This window comes from Eschrichtius robustus, chromosome 12 (assembly GCF_028021215.1).
Source record: "Eschrichtius robustus isolate mEscRob2 chromosome 12, mEscRob2.pri, whole genome shotgun sequence".
NCBI classification, from domain to species: Eukaryota; Metazoa; Chordata; class Mammalia; order Artiodactyla; family Eschrichtiidae; genus Eschrichtius; species Eschrichtius robustus.
Genome location: NC_090835.1, coordinates 7,866,404 through 7,889,763, shown reverse-complemented (window position 1 = coordinate 7,889,763; position 23,360 = coordinate 7,866,404). Strand labels below are relative to the sequence as shown.

General features: G+C 48.7%; 1 protein-coding gene across 2 annotated transcripts in view; it reads right to left on the bottom strand.

The window, feature by feature from the left end:
* The window catches only part of SRGAP3 (SLIT-ROBO Rho GTPase activating protein 3), a 136,175-nt gene that overhangs the window by 77,981 nt on the left and 34,834 nt on the right, over nt 1-23,360 (bottom strand). For both annotated transcript variants that reach the window (XM_068557315.1, XM_068557316.1), the window contains exons 3-4: nt 14,670-14,732; nt 1,834-2,019 (exon numbers count right to left, since the gene is read on the bottom strand). In XM_068557315.1, coding sequence (XP_068413416.1) covers nt 1,834-2,019; nt 14,670-14,732 — 249 coding nt within the window. The remainder of the gene's footprint in view (nt 1-1,833; nt 2,020-14,669; nt 14,733-23,360) is intronic.

Here is a 23,360-nt window from a genome sequence, read left to right as displayed (position 1 = left end):
ACTGCTGAGTCATATGGTAACTCTATGTTTAACATTTTGAGGAACTTCCAGACTATTTTCCAAAGTGGCTGCATCATTTTACATTCCCTCCAGCAATGTATGACGGTTCCAATTTTTCTACATCCTCACCGACACTTGTGATTATCTGACTTTTTTATCTTAGCCATCATGGTGGGTGTGAAGTGGCACCTCACGGTGGTTTTGATTTGCATTTCCTTAATAACTAATGATGCTGAGCATCTTTTCATGTACTTATTGGCCACTCATATATGTTCTTCAGAGATATGTCTATTCAATTCCTTTGCCCATTTTTTAACTGGGTCTCTACCTGGTTATTGTGAAGCATATTTTTCTTTGCCTTTGGAAATTACCCTGAAATTTTATTTTATTTGCCTTTGGTTACTTTGCCAGCTTACCCAGGTCCTGTTGGATTATGTTCCCACTCAATCTCCTATAATTTTTAAGAGCTGTAGGATCATATAATCATAGAATTAGTCTCATAGAAGCCCAAATAAACATCTGATGCAATGTTTGGCAAATAGAAAGAGCTCAGGAAATGTTTGCTGATGGCATGGAATGAATGAATGCAAAGAATTCAACAAGAATATCATAGCTTTTTAAGAAGAAAGGAACCTTATTAGTAACCCAATCTAGGATGACAAAAAGCAGCACGCACACTGCCCCTCTAAATTCCTTGATCGAGGCAGACATCATTAATTGATCACAGCACTGTCTTTAACTAAAGGCTCGAGAGGGCTCACAATCCTCAGCATAGGGCTCTGGGCAGCCACTATCAATTGATCAGAGTTGACATGAGAAAGGAGATTTGTTTGCCATCACTGTCAATTTTTAAAATTGAAGGTCAGGGACTTCCCCGGTGGCGCAGTGGTTAAGAATCCGCCTGCCAATGCAGGGGACATGGGTTCAAGACCTGGTCCGGGAAGATCCCATATGCCGCGGAGCAACTAAGCCCGTGTGCCCCAACTACTGAGCCTGCGCTCTAGAGCCCACAAGCCACAACTACTGAGCCTGCGTGCCACAACTACTGAAGCCCGTACCTAGAGCCCATGCTCCACAACAAGAGAAGTGACCGCAATGAGAAGCCCGCGCACCGCAACGGAGAGTAGCCCCCACTTGCCGCAACTAGAGAAAGCCCGCGTGCCACTCGCCGCAACTAGAGAAAGCCCGCGCGTAGCAACAAACACCCAAAGCAGCCAAAAACAAATTAATTAATTAATTAATTAATTAAATAATATTGAAGGTCAGAGAGTTGCTGTACATGTGGCATCTTCGAAACTCAGCCTGACTCCAAAACTAGCACTTTCACCATGCCCTACCAAAGCACTTTTCCATCACCAACACACAAGGATTCTAACTGGCCCGGCTTTGGCTTGGCGATGGCAATTTCTTCAGGATGGTTCTTTACCTGGTTCCCAGGTGCTGGTTGGTACGCCAGCACTGTTCCCTCTTGTTGGGACATACGAAGTCCCAATCAGCCCCCCAGCCACTAAACTGACGTCCAGGGCAGGCCCCACCCCCACTAATGCCTGGTGATTCCTGCCAGAATGTGCTCGCTGGGCGAGAGTCTCATCGCAGTTCAGCTGTCTTGCCAGCTGAGTGCCTCTCCTGTTGTTGACCCTCACCTGAGGCCTAACAAGTGTGAGCAGAGGTATGGCCAGCCCTGCCTCCACCATGACACTGACCTCCAAGACAGCAGACGCTGGCAGCATTATTCCACCCCTAGTCCCTCAGGGTGCAGAGGGGGAGGCTGAGGCTGTGGGGAGCCTGGCCCTCCCCTTCCTTCCCACCCCGATACCCGGGGCCTTCACTCGCCTTCTCCTTCATCTTCTCAATCTTCTTCACGGAGCTACGGCGCTGGGGCCGGTCCTCGTGCCGGAGCAGGTTCATGCTGAGGTCTCCCGACTTGTTGAACTGCTTCTCCTCCTGCTTCTCGGCCTCCTTCAGCTTGCTTTCTGCACTGATGCTCTCCGCATGGTACATGTGGTAGGTTTTCATGACCTGGAGACACACGAGTGCGGGAAATAACAGGCTGTTACAGCCCAGCAAGGGCGGTCCTAGCGCTGGCAGCCCCCTTCCAAGTTCTGTGTTCCGGTCAGCTCTGTCCCTGCCCTCTTCCCACGACATGCTCTGAAATCCCACAGCCCTTTACTTTTGCACAAACTGTCTGAGGACTGGAAATGATGCTCAGCAGCAGCAGCAGTTTCATCATCATCATCATCAACAACATCATTAAGTGCTTACTAAGTGCCAGGAATGGACCAGTAAAGAGGAAATTTAAAAGGGCCACCACAGGCCCCGGGCATTTTGGGGCCCTCAGAGGTGATATGGTGAACATGGCCTTCCTCAGCTGCCCTCTCCAGCCCTGCCAGCTGTGTCTCTTGTGTCCTACTCCCTCCCCACAGTGTCGTTGGAAAAGGCCCTCCTCAGGTACCCGCGGGATTTCCATGGGAACATCCTTCTTACACACAAATCATTATCTCAGCTGTTTCCTTAAGTAAAATTGGCCTGTAAATGGCTCTGTTCCCCAAAGGAATATTATTGGGTAACCTAATAGATATTCTATGCTTTCAGAAATAAACTCGTCCTTGGCTATAAAATGAATTCCTATAAAGAAAATTGCACTTTGCTACTCTACTTCCACATTAAGAGTTGGATATTGTTATATCAAGGGAATTTTTGAGTCAGAAGGAATCCTATACATCATCTAATCCAACCACCAAATTTTACAAATAGGGAAACTAAGGCCCAGGAGGACAGAGTGACTTATCCAAGATCATACAGTGTTATCAGTGTAGTTCCCAGACTTTACATTCACGTGATCATCATCACAGTCAAGATACAGAACACTCCTATCACACCAAAAAGACCCCTCTTGCCCCCTTCCAGCCGATCCCCACCCCTTACCCCAGCTACAGGCAATCACCAATTTGCTTTCTCTCTCTGTAGATTGTTTTTGTGTGTTCTAGAACTTCATGTACATGGACCCATAGAGTAAACTCTTTTACACCTACCCTTGCTCACTCAGCATCATTTTTTTGAGATTCTCCCATGCTGTTGCATGTATCAGAAGTTCTTTTTTACTGCTGAGTAGTATTCCCTTCTATGGCTATACCACAATTTGTTTATCTGTTCACGTGTTGATCGTTATTGGGGTCGTTTGCAGTTTTTGGCTCTTATGAATAAAGCTGCTAGGAATGTCCATGTACAATTCTTTATGTGGACATATGTTTTCGTTGCTCTTGGGTAAATACCTAGGAGTGGAATGGAGGGTCATATAGTAAGTGTATATCTAACCACATTAAAAATCTGGTCTCAGACTTTTAATTCTACCATATCATACCGGTTCCTTAATTCATTACCATTTGTTCAGCAGATGTGAGTATTTGGGGCAGCCTTAGAGCAAGCTGGGCCAGGCCCATACCAACAGTATTCTATCTCCCAGTCCCCAACTAGGAGTACACTTCCCTTTGCAATATCAAGTTTATGACCATCTTTCTATGCTAAGAAACACAAGAAATTTCTGGGATTCATGGCTCCTGAGCCTTGTTGGTCCTCTTCTCCTGTTGTTTGGATAATTACAGCAGCTAATGGAGCAGAAGCTTCCGCCTCGGGGTGGGATGTGCTCCTGACTAGCCAGGCCCTTTAAGTCAAGGAACTCAGAATGAATTACTGGCCAATGTTATAACCTTATTCACTGTCATTTAAAGTCCTGCGAAGTGAGACTTTTAAATGAGGACTTCCTCTGTGATTCTTACTGTGAAATCACAGCATTGATCTGTTGTTAAGAAAGTCCCCTTTGTCACATGTCAGGAGTCAGTGGGGGCAACATCTATCGTAGAGCATGTCAGGTAAGAATGTGGCCTGTGGCCCAAATGTCTGGGCTGAATCCTGATGCTGCCACTTACCAGCTGTGTGACCTTGGGCAAGTCACATAACCTCTCTGACATCTGCTCCCTCATCTATAAAATGGAGATGATAATGGCACCCACCTCATAGGTTTTTCGTGAGGACTCAATAAGTTAATTTTTTATAAGGTGCTAAAAGCAATACCAGCCACACAGTAAAAGCCATGTAAGCATTAGCTGCTACCATCACCACCACCATCGACATCCCTGATTTGGGCTGAGGGTTTGAAAATCTTGAACTTACTCACTTGACTTCAGGAAAATGCTCACAAACTCTAAAAAACATTAGCTCATGTGAAAAAAAATTATTCTACACCATGTTTCTCCCTCCTTTCATCCTGAAAACCTCCCCACATTTCAAAACAATAAATGAAAAACTGCAATCAACTTTTCTTCTTGGGTCTTGGTGGAAAGACTTCTTCTCTGCATCCCACCCATCTCTGCTCATCTGCAGTTGCCCTAAAGCCTCTAGAGATGCTCTTCTTGCTGATTTCATCCACTCCTTATGCCAATACCTCTAAGTTTCTTTCTAAACAACTCAATGGACCAGAAAGTGTGTTGGATCAATGTGTTCTCGACATCTAGTGGCCAGAAGGGATGACTGCAGGTTTACAGATAACCAAAGCAGTTGCCTACTTTCAACCATCTTTAAGCCATGGCTCCTGGAACATAACGCAGCTCAGAGTCGGGAAGCCGGCTGAAGGCTGTCTCCGGGCCTCTTTCCCATTCTTGAACCTTTCCTCTACACCTCCACATTCACAGACACCACTGGTTTCTTTGCTCCTCCCCCTCTATGTGATCCAACTGGTAATTCCTGATCCCAAGAATAATGGTGAACTTGATCACCTGGTGTCACTTACGTCAGACAGCTGCCACAAAAGAGTTTACCTAGGGGCATCTCTGAAGTGAGTCTAACTATTTATGCCCAGAATCCTCTAGATGTTTCCTTTTTTTAATTACCTGAAACATGGGCTTCAGGATGAAAGGCCCTTAGCTCAATAGTCTAGAACAGCCTGCTCAGTACTGCCAGTCCAGGAGATGAACAATATTTTAAAATTATCTATTACTTCAGAGTTTGCAAACCTCTTTTCATTATCACCAAGGAGCATTTCAATTAATGTTTACTCCAATCCTGGGAGGCAGCATGATAACAATAATAACAACAATAGCAGCTAACACTTACTGACCACTTACTACACGCCGGGCCTAGTTCTAAGCACTTCACAAATATTAACTCACTTATTTCTCACAAAAACCCTGTGACACAGACTATATCATCCCTGCTTTACCAAAGAGGAAACCACGAAATAGGGATGAAAGGATCCTCTGCCCCACAGGGACTCGGGAGACCCGGTTTTGAAACTTGACCTTCCCACCACTTGCCGGATGACTGTGGCAGAGGCTTGACCTCTCTGTGCTGCCTGGCAAAGGCCAGAGAGGGGGGGCTAGTAAAGAACTCAGTAAGCTGTGACTGTAGAGTGATGGGCTGACAGCAGTGCTGGGGCGGGGAAGGGAGCCGAAGTGGATGCAGGAGCTCAGCTGAGGCCAAGTCACTGGGACCTGGTCTTCAACCCGGGATCTCCGGAGGGGCCCTCAGAGGCACCCACCCAGCCTACTGCCAGATGGGCGTTCTCTTTCCAGCCCTCAAGACCCTATCAGGGAGAGCCTTTCAGAAGAAGTCCAGCACAGGCTAAGAAGCACTACGTAGGAACATGTAAGTGAGACCACTATTCTTGGCCCCAAATCAGTTTCATAGGTTCTCAGAGGCCCTCCAGAAACTTTGGTGTATTAACCTGTCATTGAAAGAAACTAAGGCCCAGAAATAGCAAGCATGTGGCCTAAGTCACACAGCAAGCCAGATGGCCGGGACTTCCAAGCTGTGGACATTGCCTTTTCTGGTGATCATGCTGCCTTTGCTGTGTACACTTTGCCTTTTGCATCTTCCCAAACTCTCAGATCATGAAAACAGGAAAGTACTATCTGTACAGCTCTTCAGATCTGCATTTTAATGCAAAAGAAGGCAAAGGCAATCTGGAAGTTAACAGCATTAATACAGGGACATGCTGGGGCAGGAAAAGGATCAGTTTTTAGAAAATGGGTTCTCAACAATGCAGTCCACGTACGCTTCCTCCAGCCCACAGGAAGGGCCATCCCTAGGCCACACAACAGTTGTGTATGAGGTGAGACCCTGGGCCAGGACATGACAAAGACACCCTTGAAGGAAAAGAGAAGTACCCAAACGTCAGTCTGACCGCTCACACTCTGTGTGGTCTACGTCCTCCGTAGAACTTATAATCACTGTCTTATTCCTTTTGCACGTTTATAAACTGTCTCACCCAACTAGAGTGCAAAGTCCATGAGGGCCAGGACCTTGTCCATGATCATAATCCCTCTATTAGAGCAGAGACTGGCACCCAGCAAGTAACAATATATATTTGCATGAATGAGTGAACGACAGCCGGCTGGCTGGCTGGATAAATGGGTGGGTGGATAGGTGGGTGGGTGGGTGGGTGGGTGGATGGATGGATAGATTAAGTGGGTGGGTGGGTGGATGGATGGGATGGAGGCAGGATAAAACAGGGGAGGTAGATTCTATTGCCTTTGCTCTGGTGAATATATTTGGGGGTAGGGCAACAGCTACACCTTCAATCATTTAATATTTATTGAACAGTTCATTATGTGCTAGTTACTGCGCTCGGTGCTATAACAGGAAACACTACAATGTAGAAGACAGATATGGTCTCTGCCCTCACAGAATACACACCTTAGTAGGGACACAGACAGTTATACAAGTGATTATCACAGGGTGTGATAAGTGCGATGATGAGGGGGGTACAGGGTGCTAAAGGAAGGCTTCCTGAGGAAGTGATATCTAAACTGAACCTTGAAGGAAGAGCAGCTATTAGCTGGGTGAACAGGGGCTGGGGTGGGGATGGATTATTCCAGACAAAGGAAGCAGTGTCAGCATTAAGCCCAGTAGAAGCAGGAGCCAAACAGGTTTGAGGAACAGCTTACAGGTAGAAGAACATCAGGTGTTTGTTTGCAAACCAGCCAATGGAGCCACTTTCTTCTCCTCCCTGAGCTCCTCCCCCTCAGCAGACATCTGTCGTTTCTGTCTGCCTAGGATCATCCAGTCCTCCTCCTTCTGGAACATCTTCCTGATTTTCTTTGAGGAAATCCCCCAAATTCCGCTCCACCATCCTCAGTCCATGTGGTTCATGGGAAAGTGACACTACCCTCCAATCCCTGGGTGCGGGGCAGCAGACCCAGGCCTGACCTATCAGTATGCATGATGTTAATCTGGCCACAGTGATGGGACCCCAGCCAGGCCAATTAGAGACAGCCCTGGGCCTCCGCTGGAAACACCAGGAAGGGAGTGTTCACTTTCCACTAGGGGGCGCTGAGCTGATAGGAAGTGAGCTTGGGGGGGTGGGGGAGGGTGGGGAAGAGGGATGGACTTGGGCCAACTTTGTCACCACAGGGGAGAAGCCTCCTGCAGAGGAAAACACCACCAAATAAGGGAGGGGAGGGTGGAGGGGAGGGAGGGAAAGGAAAGGAAGACAGAAGGAAGAAGGAAAAGTGAGGGAGGGACTAGGATAAAACGGAGGAGACGCAGTTCTGCTGCCTCTGATCTGGTGAGTGTATTGGCGGGGGGAGCAGCTACACCTTCAATCATTAAATATTTATTGAACAGTTTATTACGTGCAGGTACAATATACCAGGTGCTGCCAACAGTACTGCGTGGAAGGCAGATAGGGCCTCTGCCCTCAGATTACTCACTCTACTGGGGAGATAGACAATGAAACAAGTGTGTCAGCCTCCGAGATTCAATAAATTGCCATTTTTACATATGTCAGGTTTTCCTGGCTTTCCGTCTCTTGCTACTGAATGAGTCCCAAAAGGCAGACTTCCTTCCCCGCTAGCCTCCCCACTACCCAGGATCAATCCTGGTCTCCACTGGCCACACTTAGTGCCTGACTCACAAACACTGACCGGCTGAACAGGGGCTACTCCCCGTACCCCCTGCTTCTCTGCCTTGCTCTCCACCCGGGAAAGTCCATTGTCATTCAGCTCCAAATCCAATGCCATCTCTTCTCCGTTCACACCGTGTCCATATCCCCACTGACACTTGTCACATGGCGTAGCCACATCCCATCCTCTCGACACACTGATGATCAGTAAACGTCTGCTGAGTGAGTGAAGGAATGTCTACGCGGGAGAGATGAGGAGGGGGAGGAGGTTGTCTAGAAGGAAACCTTGTTCCCCCCATTCTTCTTAGGACCACCGCCATCCCTAGATGACACTGGGCATACGCCCTGGCCGGCAACTGTTGACAGTCCAGCAGGGCCTGCCTTGCCCCGAGTCAGAGACGTGCCCTAGTCTCCCTCCCTGGGCGGCGTGGCAGGAAGATACAAGCCTGAGAGGAGCCTCAGAGTTCCTCTAGCTTTGTGCCTTCATCCCACAGATGGGGAAATCGAGGACCAGAGCCCAGCTAACTGGCACTGCGTCAGTGTTTCCCAAAGTGTGCGACGGAAACCGCTTGTGTTAGTGAGGTGATTTCAGGCGCTACACCTTTTCAGTTCTCTTGGAATCTTTCTGAGTATGTCGGGAGGAAAAACTCAGTTTGGTGCTCTCATGTCTAATGCCTGCTTTGAAGGCACTGGCAGGAATTAACCCTGTTTTTTCTTCATTTAGCTTATGGAACCTTTCTATTTATACCAAGTTGTTTTTCATTTGCTAATGTGAAGTATCATTTCCTTCCAAAATAAATATATATAAGTAATTTATATGTGTATGTTTATATCAATAGTTGAATGTATTTATGTAAGTAGCTTTTGGGAGTAGACTTGGAGCAGGCTCCGCCACTCCCCCGCTGGGTGACCTTGGGCTGGCTACCCAGTCTCTCTGTGCCTCGCACCCCTCATCTCTAAAATGGGGTGGTAATACTACCACCTACCTCAAAAGTGAACCGAGGATGAAATGAATTAAGACACTGGACATTTAGACCAGTGCCCAGCACATGATAAGCACCATATAAAAGTGGAGGCTCTTATTATTAGTGATATGAAACAATCGCCAAAACAAAACCACAAAAGCAAGATGCAGAACAGTAGGCCCAGTTGTTGCCACTTGTGCGGGATATGTGTGTCCATGTATGCTTAGTGATGAATTAAATCTCTCTGCAAGGAGCCACCAGCTGAACTAGAAACTAGTAACCAGGCTTGTATGGGAGGAGGGGGAGAGGTGGGCAGCAGGAGACATACTTCTCACTGTGTATCTTTTTGTACTGTTTAACTATCGGTTTTTTTTACAAAATGCATGCATTATCTATTTCTAACTTTAAATATTCAACAATTTTTTAAAAAGGTAAGTCTCTCTGGCTCAAGTATGTAACATGTGTAATAGACGGCAAGCCTGGAGGATCAGAGAGCAATCAGGAGGTGGCTGAACTTTTTTAGGCAAAATATTCTCAGAGCTCGGGCTGGCCTAGTGGCATTGTAGGGTAGAGAAGAGAGGGAAGATTTAGAAGTATAAATGAAAAATATTTATGCTTCACCCTTTCATAAAACACACAATGATTTAACACTGACGTTCACCAGGCACTGTGCTATACTCTATGCCACTCACTCGTAGAATCCAGAGAGATGAGGTGGTGACACTCCCATATTCTAGGGAGCTGAGGCTCAGAGGGTGTAACAAGTGACAGGACCTTGAACCCAGGTCCATCTGGCTCTAAAACCTGTGCTCTTTCCAGTATACAAGGCTGCCTACCCATGAATTAATTATGACTGGGAGAGGTTTTGTTTTACAAAGGAGTCAATTTAAAGAAAATTATTAAGTAAATGGCACAGGGCCCAGTGACATGATGAAACCTCAGTGTTTATACCTCAGTGATGACAGATGTCAGTCCAGGAAGACACACAGTGAGCCTGGGATGGAGCTGGGGCCAGAACCCGTGTTGCTGGGTCCCGTCTCAGGCTCTCTCCACCACTGCATCCCTGAGAGTGGTCATCAAAAGGGAGACACCTTTGCAAAAATTTGCCTGGGGGCCCAGAGTTGATTTCATACCCCCGAGCCCAGTGCACAATCAAGTCAAAGCTGGAGTAAGTAAAAGGTAGAGCCCACTCATTACTCCAATTGGTGTCTACCTGTCACCAGCAGCAGTTGGTGTGGATGCTCCTCAGGCCCCCTCCACGTCACCCTGAACCAAGTCTCAGGGGCCCCACTAGCAGTGCTGGGCTTGGAAGACAGGCCCAGCAGCCCTGCCTGGGAGAGCCTGGAGCAGGGCTACTGAGCCCAGCGGAGGGGCCAGGTGGCGGATGCTACAATGTTTGTCAGTGCAAAGCACAACAGGTGCATTTCATGATCTAGAACTATATTGAAAATCTGAACGTATTTTTAGCTGAACAATGAAAACAGAGTGCTTTGTTATCGTTTTGTTTTGGTTTTGCTTCTTCTGGAGCAAAGACTGGCACACTGGCCCACATTCTCACCCTCTGCCCTTCTTTCCTCTCAGGCCAACACATGATGATCAAGAGCTATATATTGTGTCAGGCTGATGGGAGTTTAGGGAAAAATATGTGAGGTGTGACGTGTGTAGGGTGTGTGTGTGTAAGCACTGGCATGTTTTAGAAAGGAGGGCACCTCAAGGTGATGAGGACTGGGCAGAGGGAAGCCTTGCTGAGTGAATGAATGAATGAACCAATGAACAAATGAACCTACAAAATGCCCAGCCCTGCCGTCTTCTCTGTGTCCTTCCTGTCCCAGGTGGAGACAAGCCTCTTCCCTAAAGTAGGAGACGGGTGGCAGTAAGCATTCATCTCTATCATCATTATGCCCAGTACCACCTCCTCTATAAAACATTGAAAGAAAAAACGTGGGGCTGACTGGACAGTCCTTTCTCTACATCATTTCCTCTTTAGTCCCTGTGGTCATGACTCTGGGGATGGGGGAGGAGGGAGCATCTAAAGGCTTGCATAACGAGGCATGGTAACCAGAAAGTGCTCAAAGCAAATCTCTAGTAAGGAAGCGTGGGATTGGGGTCCAGAGCGCCCTCAGCAACTGGGTGCTGTGGTGGACTGTTTGCAAAGACGGCCACAGTAGTTGACCGATGGCCTCAGGGATGCCCCTTTGCATCGTCACTTTGCAAGCAGTTTACTTCTCCATCCCACAGCTCTGGGCTTGGCTGTGTCACTTGATTTGGGGAATGAGATATTAGCAAATGTGACACAAACAAAGGCTTGAAACCCCACTGGGGTTTTCCCATTTGGGACTCTTTTTTTGAATGGCCAGGAAACTGTAGCCACATCAGTGGCCCCAGTTGAACCCAGCCCAAATCACCAACCCACAGAATCACAAGCGAATAAAATGGTTGTCGTTTTCAGCCACTGAGTTTTGACAGAACTTGTTGTGCAGCAGTTGACAACTGATACAAAGGCCTTAAGCCAGGCTTTACTTCTTTGTGCCTCAGTTTCTTTATCTGTAAAATGTGTGTCAGTTAAATAATGTGTATAAAGTATCTAATACAGTGTGAGATACATTCTGGCCATGGTTGTTATTATTACCCTTGTTTTGAGGTCCAAAGATGATATTTGACTTGGCCAAGCTGGGAGGTGGTGCAGCAGGAATTCAAACCCACCTCCCTCTGTAATCGGTTTGCTCTGCCATGATCCTATGTTGTCTCTCCTGCTCAGAATTCCCTTTCTCTTCCTCTGTCCCCCTCTGCTTTGTTAATTCCTACCCATCCAAAGGCACCAGGCCCAGAACTCACCTTTGATCACAGTAGCCCGCCTGGGGCCAGCCCTTTTCTGAACCCTCAGTCAATCTCTCGCACATGCACAAACTCCACCCCTCATTTCTTCACTCAGTGAATGTGTATTGATTGCCTACTGTGTGCCAGCACTGCCCTACAGGGACAGCTGTAGAGAACCTGGCTCAGCTCCCCCAGGCTCACAGTCTAGGTGCCCTCCCTCCGAGTCCAGGTATCCAGCACATGCTAGGCTCTGTCTTAGGCGGTGATATCATCAGTTCACAAGTTTACTCTCATTTCCCTGCGCAGATTCTAAACTCCTTGCAGGCAAAACCAGTTTCTTTCACTTATTCATAGATCCTTCCCTCCCTCCTTCAACAAGTACCCTGGGAACACCAAGGATGTACAAGACACTTCAAAGACCAACTCTTGAAATGTTCACGGCCGGCTGCTATGCCTCCTGTGGTGCTAAGTCCACAGAAGACAGCCCCAAATATCTGAATTTAAATGAATTTCTGGGCAACTACTGAAAACTCAGTGCAGGCAGCGAATGACCCGGTGGGGGGCAGGGGGTGCTGTTGGCACCACCGTGTTCTCACTTTTCTGCAGCACATGGCAAAAGGAGAGAGTGGGGAGGGGCTGGCCCTTCCTCCCCCACCAGCTCCAAGGCCATTGCCAGGCTGCTGGGAGATGGCAAGCAGGGACCAGCCTGCCTGCCTGGCCTGCGTGTCTAAGGCCAGTGTCACTTCTGTCCAGCCACCCTGCCCCGTGGCCAGCAGGGACACCCGTGTGTGGGCACCAGCGTCATCCTCCTGGTCCCTGACCCGCCTGCCCTATCCAGCCTACAAACTGGAGAAAGCTTCTATTGCCAGCCCACATTTCACCGAGAGCTGAAGTGACTTGCCCAAGACAAAACAGCTGGGTTCAAACTGAGTCCTTGGGCCCTAAGCGCAGTGCTTCTCACCAAGATCCGACTCCAGGGAGTGTACATGCCAACAGAAGAGATAGGGTGGAGACATTCAAGATAACATAAGGGGTTTTTAAAGACTGCCAAAGGAATTTGAGGCCCAGAGGTGATGGCTTGCTTAAGATGGTGGAGTATGGTGTGGGTTTGAAAACTGAGTATGACTCAGACAAGCAGAGGAGGAAAGAGGGCGGCTGTAGGCCAGGGGATCTACAGGGGTAAACGAGCCAACGGGGGAGAAATTTGGGGTGAACAGAGAGCACCCAGGAGGGGAGCCCAGCTGGAGCCCAGAGGAAAGCTTAGAGACCTGGGTGGGAGTGGCTGGGGTCCCAGATGTGGACCCAGTTGCTGGAACACTGTGGAGGTGAAGTGCCTGAGGAACATGAAAAGGTCCTCAACGGGGGAACAAACCCTCTGCAGAATTCTGAGGAGAAACATCTCATCTGGTTCCCCGCCTTGCCCCTTTACCACCCGGCTTCTCCACCGGGTGCTAAAGCGGGAACACGGTCCACTTCACACTCGCCAGGGAGGTGGAGATAGCAGTGGTGATGGGACCATGGGAACTTCTGATATGCTGCGCCTCTTGGTCCTCTTTGTCCTGGGCGTGCTTACATATCTGATCCCCTTTAATTCTCACAAGGGGGCGTAAAAAGCAGGTATTATTATTTCTATTTATCAACTGTATTTGAATCCAGGTCTCCAGCTCCAGAGTCTGTGCTGTAAACCACAAGGTGATTTCCCCACGGTCCCATCTGACTCAAAGTCATATGTTTTCTCCAGCAGCAGTGCTTCCTTTACCCTAAGCAACAATCCATTAAAAAACTGTCAGGGTGCGAGTTTTTCTCCTTAACTTGGAATCACAGAAATGTGCGTTTCAACTTTTATAGATTAATCTCTAGGAACTCTCACCCCCATTTTACTGATTGGGAGACTGAGGCCCAGAAGATCGAATGTCTGGCCCAAAGTCCCATAGCTGGTTGGAGTCTGAGGCAGGACTTCCAACCTGAAGTACAGGCTCTTGGGCAGAGGCTCTTGGCCCCTGAGAGGTCTACCACCTGCTGGTTACACAGAACATGGACTTAGAAAGATGACAATACCAAAAAGAGGGGCTTCTCACAACCTGCTCTTCTTCCCCTCATACCAGAGATTTTCAAATATAATTTTAGCAGCAGAATCCTCCCCTTTGAATGAGAAGCTTTATAAGGAATCGCCACATACTTAAAACATAACAGGTTTTCTCTGGCCTGATTGCCTTAGGGGTGGTGGGCCTGTAGTTCTGTCTGCTGGGCCTGCCCACCCTGCTCCCCCAGGCTGTCACTGGGCCTCTCCTCACTCCTCCCCATGGAAGCCCATGGCTCCTCAAAGCACAGGCTGTAACTTCCCTCACTATAACCAGTGTGCTTGTGTTCCCCATCCACTCACCTTCTGAGTGGGGTGTTAGATTCTAACACCCATCCCAAACCCAGTTAGATCTTGCCTCCAAGCAGGGAACAAGGTCAGTTCTGGGCCAAATTGTGATGTTCTGAAATTATTCCCCTGAGATGGTGAGGCATGCTCATCCACCCCCCCAAACCCTACCCTCTGCCCCTCACGTGACCCTCAGAAGAGTGCTCCATTCTGCAGATGAGAATACTGAGACCCAGACGAGCTACATGCCCGCCTCAGGTCCCACAGTCAGTAAGGAGCGGGCCTCAGCTTCAGCCTGTCCTACCTGACCCACACTCTCCCCACTCCAGCTTTGCGGCTTCAGGTTTGGGAGGTAATACATTCCCACAGCTGACAGGTAATCTGGATCTCTGTGAACTTTTACAGATTAAACATGCCTGGGGCCCCTCCCCAAATGTACTGAATCAGAAGCTGGGGCTGTAAGTCATTACATCCCATCGTGATGACCCACTGTCACTCAGGCAAAAGACATAGCAAAAAGGCCCAGGGTCACCCCAGATCTCTGGTCAGCCACCCCCCTGTGCTGGGCGCAGAAGAAAGGGGGCCCAATCCCAAACAGCAGCGGAGCCTGAGCGAGACTTACCGTGTAGAGCTCATTGGTGACCTTCAGGAGCTCCTCGTGCATCTGCAGGCCAATCTCCTTGCTCTGGAATATGGAAGAACAAGCGTCAGAAGAGCAGAAGGGTGCTGGCTGCACTGACCAACTCCCTCTTCAACACAGAAAGGGCGGCAATGCTTGGGGTGGGGTGGGAAGGGGTACAGAAAACAACATAAACTTCATTGACCCAGACCTGAATACCTCAACTCACATCCACAAAACAAATCCACAGAGAGAGGCTCCTTACAACAGGAATTCCTGGGCCATATAAGTTGGGGAACCCTACACATCCCCTCCCTACCTTGATGATTCACAGAAACACCATATTAAAGATTCTGAGAAGCCCCACAGCCAATCAACCTGTTCAGCTTTCTGTAATTCTGGGTGTCTTCAGCTGATGTGACTAGAGTGTGTGTCCCTAGCTCAATACTCATTAACATCGCATGAGACTGGGGTTCCAAAGAACCCAGTTTGAGAAATAATGATCTAGCCTCTCAATTCAGTGAGCAGCTCAGGTAAACAGACAGCCCACTGGCGCTTGAGGCAGGGGGTCTGCGTTCTTGCCTGGCTGCACTGCCGACTAGTCACATGGCCTTGGAACCTAAGTTATCACAACTACAAAATAAAAAACTTTAAAAAGCTCCTTGAACAAAATGAGGCGGGTTTTCTTACTGCAGAACTTTTCAGAGGCTTTCATGCCCTCACATGCATGGACTTTGGGGCTGTAGGGTGCAAGTTTAGCTGACCTCAATCCAAACAACGAAGTGACATACATATTTAGTATATTGAGGGACATGAGTCAGAAAACAATGGACAAATTATCTCCAGGTTCCCTCCAGCCTGAAGATTCCAGGATTCTGTTATTTTGCGTATTATTATTATTATTATTACAGTCATCCCTCCATATCCATGTGTTCTGCATCCAAGGATTCAACCAACAGCAGATAGAAAATATTTGAAAAAAAATTCCAGAGAGTTCCAAAAAGCAAAACTTGAATTTTCCCTGTACTCTACTGCCAACTATTTACATATAGCATTTACATTGTATTTGTAACTATTAACATAGTATTTACGCTGTATTAGGTATTATAAGTAATCTAGAGATGATTTAAAGTATATGGGAGAATGTGCATAATTATATGCAAGTACTATGCCATTTTATACAAGGGACTTGAGCATCGTTGGATTTTGGTACCCACGGGGCGGGGGGTGGGGTCCTGGAGCCAATCCCCCCCATATGGAGGGATGACTGTGTTATTATTATTATTTGGGGGGAGGGGAAATGCTCTCCCTGTTCGCCCAGGCCATCATATGAAACTTCTGTACTGACAGTGGGAGGCCTGCTCTTGGCCCCTGACAGCTGAGTCACCCTGTCCTCTCTCTCAGCTCCCTCAGCCTCAAGCATGGCCAGCGGCTGACTGGCCTTACTCTGACCCAGAGTAAGGTCAGAGCCCCCAGACTCTGAGGTCGCTGAGGAAGGCTCAGTACCAGACATGATGCCTTTCCAGGCTCTTCTCCTGGCCCACTGCCTTCCTCTCAGCTTCTGGGCCTGGATAGCCAAGAATCACCCGTGTGAAGGCAGACCCTACAGGAGATCTCTTAGATCTCCTAAGAGATAGCAAGAACTCCAGGGCAATTCCAGAGATCTGTTTAGGCCTCCCTCCAGCTCTGGCGACTAAAGCAAGGGGACCCAATCCAAAAGCACAGTAGAATCTCGGCAGAACTTTCTGTGCAGAGCTCCGGGAGAATCTTCGGTCGCATCCTGGGCATCTACAGAGGTGCTCGATGAGCCCAAGGAGCTGTCCCCATCTCCTTCCATTCTCCCTGAGTCTTAGCCGGTACCTCAGTCTCACCTGTGGCCCCTCCCCCTGACATTTGCCTCGGACTCTCTGACACCCTCCAACGGCCTCCTCTTGGTCCTCGGTCTGGCCAACATCTCTGACACCCAAGATTCAGTTTCTCACATATTTGTTTTTATGATCCAACTTTTTTGATAGGTAATAAATGCACACGGTTAAAGGAACTCTAACAGTCAGCAAGGTAAAAAGTGAAAAGTAAGTGTCCTGGGCTCCCAGAACCCCACCCAGAGGCAAGTGCTATTAAGTCTCTTCTGATACCTTCCAGAAACAGTCGATGAATATACACACATACAGTTGGATAGTGTGGGGTTTTTTTTTAACACAAATGAAAGTATTCTACACAAGCCTTTGTTTCTTGCTTTTGGCCACCTAACAATATAACTGAGAGATTGTTCCTTGACAGGACACGTAGCTCTTGCATCCTCTTTTTCTAATAGCTGCTTGGGGTTCCATATACCAGATGCATCGTAACTAATTAACTAGCAGGTTGTCTCCAGTCTCTTAATATTCCAAACAATGAGGCAGTGAACATCACTGTACTCTGTCACCATGCACATGGGCAGGGACCCCTGTCAGATAAATTTCTAGAAGCACCTCTGCTCGGAAGAGTCCGGCCTCCTCAGCTCAGCCCCAGCCGGCTCCCCACGCACTGCTGACTTCAGCTCCCACTTCTCGGTGACCGGCAGCCATGTCATCCTCTCCACAGCCCCTTCCTGGGCTCCGTCCTGCATGACCTCAAAGACCCATATCTTCAGCTGTTGCAAAACAGTACAGTTTGGATGGCGCCTCATCACATCAAATTCAAATTATCCAAAACAAAGTTGTGACTTTTCCTCCATCTCCTCAAGTTCAGTCAACGGGATAATATCTTCCCAGACATGGCAACTGGAAATTTGGAGCTATATTTGACACTTTTTAAAAAAATCCCCCATCCTCAATCCAACCTGTCACTGCACCCTGCCTTCGAACCGCCCAGTCCTTTGTTTTCTGCAGCAGGCAATACCCGTTCCCTCCCCACTATCCATTCTTGCCCTTCCTGCTTCCTAACAGAGCCGTGAATTTGGCCCTGCTTTCATCCCTCCAGCCAAATTCTTTCCAGGACGTCGCTGACCCGCATCCCGACACAAGATGGTAGATTCTGTATGTGCTGTTAGTCTGGGGGTGAGTATATGACAACTGCATGGAAGAGGACTTAGAAGGTTGAGGGGAATTTTAGCTTTCCTACTGAGTGCTAGCAAAAAAGCATGGAGCCCCAGTGGCTACCAGCAGGCCTCTTAGGACCAGGAGAGGAAGCAGCCTTGGGTGGCAGAACGAGAAACCTAGCTGCTAATGACCTCCAGAGAACCTGGTTGAACTGAATCCACAGCCTGCCTCCCAGTGAACTTCTACTTCTGTGGATTTACTAGTTAAGCTACTTAAAGCTGGGTTTTCTGTCATTGGCAGCCCAAAGCAACCTAATGGATGTATTTCCCATCACCAGTCCCAGAGCAAGCAATGTCATCATTGTAGGACCCAGATTCGTGAAGCTGCCCCTCAACAAAGTCCTGACTCTGGTCCCCGATTCTGCACGCCCATCCCAATGTCACTTCCTAGAAACGCATTTTACTGTGTCCCTCTAAGGCTGCCTCAGTGCCTACGGGATCAAGACCCAGCTCTTTAGCTTGACTTTCAAGGCTCCATGCAACTGGCAGAGGCCTGGTTATGGGGTGGAGAGGGCTAAATTTCAGAGCCGCAGAGACCGGGATTGGAGACAGGACTTTAAACCATTTTACCTCTCAGCATCTTCTCTTCCTCGCCTGTAAATTGAGTGCCCGTTACTGTCCTTCTTTGCATTTATAAAGGGAAGTGCAGTGATCTTGCTTGTTTACTTGTTTATTCATTTGTCATTTGTTTCCCCCACTGGAAGGTAAACCCCATGAGGGCAAAGAGACTTTCTGTCCGGTGGTAGACGCTCATATCCCCCAGCTGCTGGGACGGCTGGCAGCAGACAGCCCCCAGCTAAGAGAAAGCTTCAGGGATGGCATCAGACGATGTGGTGACAAGCCCTCCAAAGACTGACACCTCATCCAAAGATGGATCTATGTGGGGCATAGAGGCCGGTCTCTCCTATCTCAACCTGGACAGCTCTAAAGGGTTGTGCTCCCTTTACAACTCCCCGTAGGGCTGGCTAAGACCTTAAGTAAGCCTGCTTGCACTATAGCTTGGCTTCACTCTGCTTCCTCCCCCGCCCTCCCTAGGGGGTGGATCCCAAGTACACTCCCTAATCATTCTGCTAAGATGTTAAATTCAGGCCTCAGAGTCAGCTTCCCGGGGTACCCAATCTGCAATGTCTCACTTCCCCACTCTTCCCGGCAAGCTGTAGAGCCTGTCGCATAGTGGGTGTTCATTAAGTATGTTTGTTGAGTGAACCTATGAATGAATCAAGTGACAGTTCCTCTAAGACTTAGTTTCCTTATCTGTAAAAGTGGGACGATGTCACAAGTGTCATGAAGTCCCTGTAAGGATGAAAAAAGATGACGCACATGACAGCACTGGTATCATACCAGGCACAGGCAAAGAGCTTGGGAAACAGTGGTACAGGCTGAATCAATACCCACTGGATGCCAGGGGCAAGGCTAGGAAGTTGCCCAGAAAAGGGAATTCAAAGTTGAATTTTTTATTAACTCTTCCCAGTTTGGTGGGATCAAGGGTCAAGTACCAAATAATTCTAAGGCATGAGGCAGAAAAGGCTGCAAAAGAGTGAAAGAGGAGGCGATGTGGGAAGCAGGGATGAAGAGGCTGGAGGGAGCACCACCGGAGCCACCTGACCTTGCACGGATGGCCAGAGACGGCATTCTAGACAGGAGGCACAGCCTGAGCAAAGGCACGGAGGCCGGGAATAGGGGAAAATGTGGTTTGCTGAGAGAGAAGCACAGCAACAGAAGAGCAGAAGATACGCTTGGAAGGCAGGTTGGGCCAGATCACGGAGGCTAGCGGAGTGCAGGCTTCAGTCAGAGTGCACCTGGGAGCCGCTGAAGGTTTTTGAGCAGCAGAGTGTGATGGCAGACTGTGCTTCTTCAGGAAGATGAAGCTGCGGTAGACGAGGGTGGATTGGATGGAGGCGCTGTAAGTCACCAGAGGGAACCTGCCTGAGTCTCTGCTCTCTCCCCCTCAGCACCAAGCCCGGGCAGGGCTGGCCACAGTGAGTGCTCAGCCAATAGAACTTCAAAGGACTAAAGGCATTTTATTGTTTATGGTTGCGTTTTGTTGGGAAGGGAAAGAGTCTCAACTACAGTTCCAGAAACTACTGAACCCAAACCAAACATTCCATCACGAACGGGAGGCGAAAACCCTGATCATCCCCAGCAGACACCACACCCAGCCCTTGGGGACCCCAGTGGCAGTGTATTCGCACTGTCTGCATTTCTCGCATGGCTTTCATGCCTGCAGAGGTTGGGGTGGTGGGTTGCTTCCTTCAAGCACAGGAAGTGTGCAGACTGTAGAATATGATTACACTGGGCCAAGGAGGGTTCAGCCCTGGTTCCTTGGGGTTGGAAGGACAAAGCCCTGTCTCTCTGACCCTAAAATCTGTAAAATCGCGTGGCAGGTGGCCCCAGCCCGGCTTCTGTTTTTGCCCATGGCTAAGGACAGTTAAACTCCCCTGAGAACCAGATCACTCGGATGGGGGTGGGGGCAGTCCTGGGCATTACAAGATGCTTAGCAGCATTCCTGGCCTGTCACCTCTAGATGCCAGGAGCATCCCCTACCCCACCGCAAGCTGTGACAACAAAAATGATCTCCAAGCATTGCCAAATGTTCCCTAGGGGACAAAATCGTCCTGGGTGGAACCGCTGCCCTAGACTTAGGGCTCCAAGTGGCAGCTTCTCTGGCCTACAGATGCGTTTTATTTGGCCATTCAGTGTTTTCAGAAAATCTGACTCTTTCCAGCATTTAAAAATCAGGAAATTGCCATTACAAGTCCAGATTTTCAGCTTCTCTTGAAAAACTAGAAGATCTAGTGAGGCTGAGCCCCGACTTGGAGCAGGGCGGCCCCTCGGATGGGGCTGTGCTCTCCAGTTGGCCACAGCATCTCCCTTCACCCATCCCTTTGAGTTTATGACCCAGAAACCAGTGGGGTCTCACCGGGGGCAGCCGTCTGTATGCCCTGCTGCTCATCAAGGCAGCCATCCCAGACCTGCCAAACCCGAACGTGTGAGAGGATCTTTATACAAGTGCCCTTCTCACATGCCAACCTTTGAGAGCCACTGAAGAGCCTGGTTCCTGAGGCTGAACCTCCTGGCTCCCCCGTGGACCCAGAAACCACTGTCTGCATAGAACCCACGCCCCTGAACCCATCCTCCTGCCTGCACTACCTCTTCCTGTAGCTCTGTGGCCAGTTCCTCACCTGGCTTTGATTCGATTTACACCAGCATTTATTGAATGGCCTACTAGATACGAGCCTCCACGAGGCACTAATGACACAAAGCTGAGTGAGATCTGGTCCCTGCTCCATCAGCTGCAGCCAGCATTTCTGGAGCACATTCCATTGGTAAACACTGTCCAAAGTCACCTCCATACATTATCTAATGGAAACCTTTAAGGCAGGTACTATTATTATGCCCGCCTGGCAGATGAGGGCAGGTGGCTCATAAGGGTTAAGCAACTTGCCCCAGGCTGTACAGCTAGGAAGTGGAAGAGCCAGGATTCAACTTTTGGTTGTTCTAACCCCACAGCTGGCACTCATAAGGACCTTCTGTGGCCTGTTTCCCCAGGGCCTAGACGAGATGCGGGCACACAGGTGAAGAGAAGCCACTGCAATGCTGTCACAGAGATGAGTCCAGGCCACAAGTCCAGGCTGCAAAGGAGGGTATACCCTCTGGACGCCACCAGCCCATCCGATGTGCTTTCTCACCACTTGTGCAAAAATCTGCATCCTCGGGCCTTACCCTCACTTGCAGGCAGGTCGAGTTCTCCTTGGCCTGGTCCTTCTTGGCCCACCTGCCCTGCTAGGACTAAATCGGCCATGATGGCCATCTCTGGATTCTCCCTTCTTCCTTGTTCTGATAACAAAAGATGAGATACAGGTGGCACTCACCCCTGCTTGTCTGATCACACCAGATGGTCCATCCAGCACGGGACCCAGCCTGACCAGAGCGCTCTGGCGCCTTGTGTCTAGTGACTGGGTCAGAGATGGAAATGTATTCCAGGCTGAGCCGACAAGAATTTTCCCTGCAGCTTTCTAAGAACCATACTCTCAGATCATCTCTCCTCTGGGGTCACCAAGCAAGGACATCAGGGGTCTCAAGCTACCCACCACAAGGAGAGTCAGGGCCTCGACAACAGCATTTCTGTCCTGATCTAGTGATGCCAAGATTTATCTCTGGACTTTTCCAGCTTACAGAATCCCGTGAATTTCCACCTTTGCTCATGTGAAATAATACTGATGCACTCCACTTATTTTAGCACGAAGACACCAAAATAACCACAGGGTGAGACAGCCTTCTGAAAACCCTCTACCAAGCACCAGCTTTCAAACAGTTTCTGCAAAAGGACCAATTTTCAACCAACTAGAGAGAGCATAAGCCCCTTACAGGCTGGGACTCTGGCTTCTCAGAGTGCTGTTCACGAAGACTTGCGCACAAAAGGAACTCCATACTGCCTGTGCGTGAGCTAACCAATACGCAGAGGCAGTGAATGGAGAGGGTAAAAGGGGACCACCTTTGACTCTCGCTTTTCCGCAAAACACAAGACAAAACCAAATCCTGTACATTCATGTCAAGATGGCACCATATAACAAAAATTTTTTGACACAATGTTCCTGAGTGAAATCAATGTCTTCACCAAAAGTCCTGCTGTGGATGGCTGAATTTGGTTTTCAATGCAGGGCTAATCTCGCTATTAAGGGGAAACCCTCAGAACTGTTACTACAAATCCTAGGACTTCATGAGCTGTATTTGAAAAGTTCTCTTTGCAAAGGGTATGTTTCTGTCTCCCTCAAGCTAACTCAAATGTGGCGCTGGTCATTCTGCACGTCTAGAAAACATTAAAATTCTGGGTTTTAATGACAAGACTCCCTCTCGAAGGAGACCATTCGAAACAACCCTTACAAAACTTTAAGGCAGAGAGTAAGGTGGAAACTTCCTCAACTCCAACCACCCCCTCTTTCATCTCATCAGGCGCTGAGTCAGCAACACCTGCCTCCCTTTTCTCTTTGCTTGATGTTCTCATGTCCAGTTTTCCCCCTTTGGGAACACTCCATGGTTTTCCTAGTTCTGGGGTTCCAAGGAAATAATGGGAAACAAATACACAAACAAAGTAAAAACAAAAACTCTGTCTCTTTTAGTGCTAATCCACTGCTTCAGCTTATTTTCTCATCAAATAACAAAACTGGAGACCCACAGATGTTCCCCATTTAAATAAACGATATATGTAAGCACTGGCCATCTCCCAAAGAGATTGCGTTTTTATTTCCAAAGCAAAGGCTTGAGGGGCGTGTCTTGGAGGGATGGGGCTTCTCCAACTGTCCTGGAAGGTCAGTTTATCCCTGAACACAGCCACTTGGACAGCTAACTGGCTGACATTCTCCGGGCCGTGTCCTAGCTTGCCAGTAACTGGGCTGCCAGCGCTCTGGCACGTCCCTACCCCTTGCCTCCTAACATCATCCTCAGCCTACACTCTGCCCACCTTCCATCTAGACACTTGTTACTCTTCCGCCTCCCCCCACCTTCTTCCTTTCCCTGCTCCTGGACACCTCCCTTCTTTCCTCCCCTCCCCAAACTAATTTCTGTCTCCTGTGGCTGCAACTCCAAATGTCGTCATCTACTTGTTTTCGCAAGGA